This window comes from Calypte anna, chromosome Z (genome assembly GCF_003957555.1).
Source record: "Calypte anna isolate BGI_N300 chromosome Z, bCalAnn1_v1.p, whole genome shotgun sequence".
Taxonomy (NCBI): Eukaryota; Metazoa; Chordata; class Aves; order Apodiformes; family Trochilidae; genus Calypte; species Calypte anna.
The window spans coordinates 65,770,950-65,778,001 of record NC_044274.1 but is presented as its reverse complement, the minus strand read 5'-3'; the positions used below and the strand labels follow the sequence as shown (position 1 = coordinate 65,778,001).

At 48.7% G+C, this 7,052-nt stretch overlaps 1 protein-coding gene across 1 annotated transcript in view; it reads left to right on the top strand.

The window, feature by feature from the left end:
• The first annotated feature begins 767 nt into the window (after positions 1-767).
• Positions 768-7,052, top strand: part of GRIN3A (glutamate ionotropic receptor NMDA type subunit 3A) — a 70,959-nt gene continuing 64,674 nt past the window's right edge. Inside the window, exon 1 of the mRNA XM_030467352.1 lies at positions 768-1,388. Within this exon, the coding sequence (XP_030323212.1) occupies positions 783-1,388 (606 nt within the window). The 5' untranslated portion in view covers positions 768-782. The remainder of the gene's footprint in view (positions 1,389-7,052) is intronic.

Here is a 7,052-nt window from a genome sequence, read left to right as displayed (position 1 = left end):
CCTCACCGCCGCCCGCCGCGGCCGCCCGGCAACTTCTGGCGTCTCCGGAGCCGGGCAGGGGAGCGAATCGAGAGCTGAGGAAGGAAGCCGGGAGGCGGGGGGACAACCGAGCAGAGGGCTGCGTTGGGGAGCCGGGCAGGGAAGTCCTGCAAGGAGCCTATCAGGGGAGCACACGGTGGTCTCGGAAAGGGGAGCCGGGCTGGGCAGCCTAGCCAGGAAGCCGGGCTCCTGAGAGGAACCGGGATCGGGCAGCCCCGCAGGGCAGGCGGGCGGAGCCGGCGCTCGGTCGGAACAGCGGGCAGAGGAGACTGCCGGCGGGACTGCGGAGAGGAGCCGAGCAGGGCAGCCTTGCCGGGGGCCGAGAGTGACGGAGGGGAGTCGGGCAGGAGAGCGCACGGTGGGGTCGGAAAGGGGAGCCGGACCGAGCAGCCCCGCTAGGGACCCGGGCTGCCGAGGAGAGGAACGACGAGCAGTCTCGCAGGGGACACTCGCGGAACCGACGCTCGGTCGGAGCAGCGGGTGCAGGCGGCTGCCGGCGGGGGCGGGCGGGGCGCCGCCCCGGGGCCGGGCCGCTTCAGCCCAGCGGGTCCGTAGGGGGCGGGCCGGGGGCCGAGCTCCCCCCTCCAGCCCCGGGGCGTGGGCGCCGCGGCGGCGGCCCCATGGGCGGCAGCGGGGGCGGCTCTGCGTGGGGGCCGCCTGCCGCGGCTGGTGCCGCTGCCGGCCGCCCGCGGGGCGGCTGAGGCGGACGGCGGGGCCGGGAAGTCGGCGGGCGGCTGCCGGCCATGCGGCGGCCAGGGGTACGCGGGCTGCTGGGCCGGGCGTGCCTGCTGCTGCCGCCGCTCTGTACCCTGCTGCTGGCGGCGGTGCCCGGCTCCGCGTCCCACCCGCAGCCCTGCCAGATCCTGCGGCGCATCGGGCACACGGTCAGGCTGGGGGCCACCCACCTGCAGCCCCGCGGTGCCGCTTGGCCCGGGGGGACGGCGGGCGGGCGGCGGGCGGGCGGCAGCCCCGAGGCGGACAGCGCCGGGGGGCAAAGGGTCCGGCGGCCGCCCCCCTCGCCGCGGGACGCGCTGCTGCTGGCCGTGGCGAACCTCAACGGGGTGGAAGGGTTGCTGCCCTACAACCTGTCCCTGGAGGTGGTGATGGCGATCGAGGCGGGGCTGGGCGACCTGCCCCTCTTCCCCTTCTCTTCCCCCAGCGCTTCATGGAGCAACGACCCCGTCTCCTTCCTGCAGAGCCTCTGCCACACCGTGGTGGTGCAGGGGGTCTCCGCCATCCTCGCCTTCCCGCAGAGCCGCGGGGAGATGCTGGAGCTGGACTTCATCTCGGCGGCGCTGCGCATCCCCGTGGTCAGCATCGTGCTGGGCGAGTTTCCCCGGCGGAGCCCGGTAAGGCGCGGGGGGCGGCGGGCAGGGCTCCCCCCCAACCCCGACCCACTCCTAGGGCAAGGCAGCGCGGTGCCCTCTGCGCACCCCGAAGGGACGGGTCGGGGTACGGCTTCCGACTGGGCATGGGGGCTGGGCAGCGGTCGCGGGGGCCAGAGTCTCTACCCGGGGAGAAGTGCTCTGACTCTGGGGCGCCGGAAGCGCCGTTTGTGCTCTTTTCCCTCCTCCTGCATCTTCTCCCGTGTTGGCCCTTGCGCTCAGACTAAGGATGGAGTGGGATGATAATCTCCGAGGGAAGGCAGAGCTCGGTGGCAAAAACTATGTCGTGAGCCTGGAGTCTCATGCCGCATTAAAGTTGTAGAGTTGTGAGGAGAAAGGGGGCCCAAAGAATGTTAGGGGTTGGAAGGGACCTTTGGAGATCACCTAGCCCAACTTCACCACTAAAGCAGGTTCACCAGGAGCAGGTGGCACAGGATTGTGTCCACATGGGTTTTAAATATATCTAGACGAGGAGACTCCATAACCTCTTTGGGCAGCCTGTTTCACAAAGTGAAGTTTTTCTCATGTTCACGTGGAACTTTCTGTGTTCCAGTTTATGACTGTTGCCCCTCATCCTGTCACTGGGCTCCACTGTAAAGAGCCTAGCCCCAGTCCTGGACATACACTAGGGAAAAGCTACACTTCCAGAGGTTCTTAGCATGGCTTTTGGAGAAGGGCAAGCTTGACACACAAAAAGAAGGTCATCAGCACAAAAAAGGTTAAAATCAGCATTCAGGGTGTTTGTTTACTAGTGATCTGTATCCTGTGTGGTCTTTTTGTGCGTGAACAGTCGGTTGTTCACCAAATGATGCTTCTCAGGGGAGTTGTTCACTGTAACTTTACTTTGCATTGAGCTGTTCAAAGTACTACGATTTTCTTGTAGTTCATGTATTACTGCTAGATCAGATTTTTACTGCCTTTCTAAAGTATTAGGGATGGCAGTCTGTGTCTGATTGTGTAGCTAAAATAATAGAAACTAAATGAATTGTGTTTGTCTTAGGCACAAATAGTGGTATCTAAGAAGAGCTAAACTTTGGATCATACAGAGACAGCAACTTGGTATTACATACTCTGGAAAAATGTGGTATTTCAGTATTTTGCAAATGTTTATTTGATGCCAGTTAGCATCTTCAGGCAAAAGAAGTAGCAGAGAGTGCTCTATTCTGTATGGCCCATGCAAGGGAAGTTGTGAATAAAATGGCAGAAGCTGCCACTTAAATAGTAAGAAGAAATAGTTCTATATAAAAAGATCTCAACTTTGCTGTGAAAATACAATTGGGAAAAAAAGATTACCAACTGCATTTGCATTGCAAAAGCAAATATAAAAACCACCCTGTAACACTGTTAGATTTCTATATGTGTTGTGTTGAATTGTGGCAGCAAAGGTAGGGTAAGGAAGCCTGTGCTGGGCAGCTCCAGGTCTGTAACTGAAGGTGTGACTGCTCTGTGCTGGTGTGATAGTCTTTTTTACCTCAGCAAAACACACCTAATGCAGGTTTCTGCAGAAGGTAGTTGGTGACACTGAATGCCTCTATTAGAGTTATTGCTCCTTCCCAGAGACCTCACATTTTCTGCCTAATGTTCACATTGTTCTAAGTGAGGAGCCAGCTGGATCAATCCATTCAAACCTGTTCTTAAGCACACATTTAAGTGTCATTTTCTTCAGTGACAGTGAAACCAATGCCTGACATTGAACCTATACTGATTAGAGTCTGGTTCTTTTCACCTAAGCTAAAAGAAAAAAAATCACTCTTCAAGGCTCTGTGGGTTTAGAAAAAACCTCAGCCTTACCTTGCAGCAGCTTTACCCTTTACACTTCCCAGGGCTGCAGGATTTACAACAGCATCTTGAACATGGGAAGCCCCAGAGATGTTTGCCTTAGCAGCCTTTGGTATATTATTACCTGCTGCAAGCAGGGATTTTGTGGTGTTCACAGTCCCATACCAGAGCTGGCATGAAATAGAGGTATCATGGACCTCCAACCTCATCGTCTTAACAGCTCTGAAGCTACAAACTGCTGGTTTCTACTGACTGGCAATTTTAGAGAGGGATTTAGGTGTAAATGGCGTCTTTGTAAGTGAGACAGATTTTACTAATAGACCCAGCATGCAGTTTTTCAAATACAAAAAGTTGGAAAGAAAAGACAAATCTGATCCTGCTTCTAAAACATGAGGCATCAGCCTGTCTTGAGTCACCCTGCCCACTGATGGTTTCTCAGAGCAATTCTCCTTCCCTCCAGAATACAGTGGCAGCACACCGTCTGGGGCTTCCTGCAGTCAGGTACCTTCTGTGGCTAGAAGCAGAAACAGCCCCAAAACTTGTTTGCTCTTGAGGAGCATTTCCTACTGTCTGCCATAGGAGGAGCACGGCAAACATGCTAACAAACATGATGTTTGTGAGATGGTGCCTCAAGCTGCTTCTCCTCAGCATTCAGAATTTTTATTAGAATGGTTTTAAGGTAGTAATGTCTAACAAAGTCTCACTGTCCACATTATGACATGGAAGGGATGTACACATGCAACGTTTGTACTGCTGCTGAATGTTAATTGCAATACACATTGCAATTGAAAAGCAAGTCAATCTTTGACCAGATCTTCCCTAACATGGCAAGAAGCAATACTTAAAATTGAAAACCTTGAAAACAAGGATCCTGAACTGAATACATTTCAAAATTACTGTTCACTCCATAACATTGGATGGTGCACGCCCAACACGTAACGTCAGGAGGAGAGCTACAGTGTCACAGGTCAGGAAGTGCAGTCATCTGGATGGATATCTAGAGTGTTTGGAGAAGTTTCTGTAGTTTTGTGGCTTGAAAATCAGTTTCTCATTAGGTTCTACTCTCCTAAAGTTAAAAATAAAACAAAAAGAGCAGTCACTATTCCTCCAGGACAGTTAACAATCACAACAGCCATCACAAAATGTGGTACAGCATTCACTCACAAGCAACAGCTTGTGCTGGAGGTTCAGCTTGTGTGTGGCAAAATGCACACATGGCTTCAAGGGGATGCTACATAGAGTAAAATGTGACATTTTTAATTTTCAGCTATATATGTAGTTTAATGACTAATATTTACTGACAGTAAATCCAGATGCCATTGTGACCTCAAAAAAGCTGTTTACTTTTCTGAGTTCACTATCACTCCAGTAAACTTCCATACCCTCGGTAAGCAAAAGTAAAAATTTATCACTATCATTCATCAAAGGGAAAAAAAAACAACACTGGATTTCTTTATTTCTCACACAAATGCAAATTGCATGGAAGCTTTAGCAGGTCATTATTTCAGAGGGAGCAGCTCACAAGCACTGATGCCATTGAGGCAAGGCTTGTCACGTTGTATGTGTTTGCATGAACATTATTTTTTCATTCCAAAACTGAGAAGGTCATTAACAATTTTACCAGGAATAGATCCAGGGAACAGAAATCATAAAAAAATACAGTGATACCAGTTCTAGTAGTGCTTCTCTAGAGAGCAGAACTCCTAAGGGTTTGGAAAGAATAGCCCCTAATACCTATTGTATGCATGATATTGTCAGAAGAACAAGGAAGATCATGTTTGCAGCATCATTCTCCGAACTTCAGAATTTAGGGAGTATTTTCAGTGAGCCTCGGATAAATCAGTAGCTCTGATGTTTTTCAACATGAAAAGGAATCTTCTCAGAATAATGACACAGAATAAAGTAAATGTGAATCATCTGTGCCTGCATAGGCAGTCTATGCTTTGCTTTCTGAAAAAAAAAGGAATTGCAGCATTGCTGATTACCACTATGTCTCCAGAGAGAGTAAAAAGAATAAATAAATCACATCACAGTTTTAGGTTAAACAGTGAATTTCCTGGTGTAGTAGCAAGCTCAGCCTCAGAACAGATGCTGTAAAAAGAAATTGACCATTAATACGTAATCTTTGGGGTATTACTAAAGGAATTAAGTTTTCTTTTGATATATGTATTTTAAACCACCCTCCCTAGGAAATTGCTTATCTTCCCATTTGTGTGTACAGTATCCCAGAAATCATAGTGTCTATGCAGATCATCAAGAAGGGCAAGCAGAAACCACAACAAGGGAATGGAGATGTGGATAAGCTTCTGTATAGTTGAATGCCCAGACACTTTTTTCTCCTCCTTGAAGCTAGAATTCCATTTTTTCAGAAAAGTATTTTTGACTTGAAAAAAAGTAAAAATTAAAAAAAAATCTCATTTCTTTAGGAAATGAGTCTCTCTTTAGGAGAGACTAGAGAATGTGTGCTCAGTTTCAGGCTCTGGTAATTCAGACTATCATTGCAAATCTCATTTACACCAGACAATGGCATTTGTACTAGTCACTGTGTATATGAGTGATATGTATTCAGGCTTTTCTTGTGATCACCAGCCTTCCTCACCTCACGCTGCATAAATAGCATGGCACATACCTTTTGTGCCCTTTGAGAAAGTTTATGAGAAGTGCCTTGAGGGGAACGAAGAATGGGAGTTGAAAGGACGTGCAAATGAAAGTTCAGATGCTTCTCTTTTACCCAAAGGTCTCTGAGGTTTTGCTCATAGTGAACTTTTGAAGCTTGCACAATATGGGCCACCAATCTAATGTAAAGTGAAAACCCTTTTGCATTTCCAATTACTCTAGAAGAGCTTTGTTTAACTAACAGTCTTGCTCTGTATCTGTGTTTCCTGTAGAGTCATTAATTCTTTCAAACAGATTCCAGGGCCATAACTGATGTTTTGCTGACAGTGCTGTGGTTTTGGCATCCTGTGAGAGGTCTCCTCATTTTAACAGTCCTCTGTTAAAACAGCAGTTCTGTAGCTTTTCCTAACTGATCCGATTTGCCCCTCACATGCTTTTCCCCAACACCATACATAGTCCTCATGATGTTACTTTGAAAATGGTTCTACTCCTGCCTCTGTGCAGTGTCGAACACTTTCATCTGGGAGGGCAGCACCGTTTCCATTGTTCACTGTGCTGTCAGCTGAAGCTGATCTTTACCTCTGAGTTGATAAATATTGTGTGTCGAAGAGTCCTTGTTTATATACTTGTTCATTGTCAAAAAGCCCCCAGGGAATGTTGGTATAGCACTTGGGAGTTGTACTGGGACCTTCTGTATTTTGTGATTTTTCACCTTGTTTAATACTCAAGGTCTGTTTTCTCTCTGTGTTGCACCCTTGACAATACAAGAAGTATCCTTGTCCCATAAACTTGTCAAAATCATAATAAGCACTATTTAAAATGCTGGTAAGGGTATCCAGTCGTGTAAAACAGAACATTGTAGCCTGTATACCCATGAGGACTTCTTTAAGGGTTGTTCCTCTATCAGTAGGGTTTGCATGCTCACAGGCATAGGACAATGAAAATAAAGAACTGGTCTTTTTATTCCATTACAGTGTTTAAAGAGTATTCAGTTCATCGTGGCTGAAAGAGTTCCATTTTCAGAATGTGTGGAAGTGGTGAGAGTATTTTTACATTCAGTTCTGTCCTCTGGATCCCTAGTTTTAACATCCCGTTGAGACAGAGGGCGCCAGAACTGTGCTGGGGTGAACTTTTCCAAGTAGCATCTTTCAGTACAGTCTGCAGCCACTCTCCTTTGGAATAAACCTCCTCAGAAATCCATTAAAGTAATTGTCCTGCCACTGGGCTTTTGAA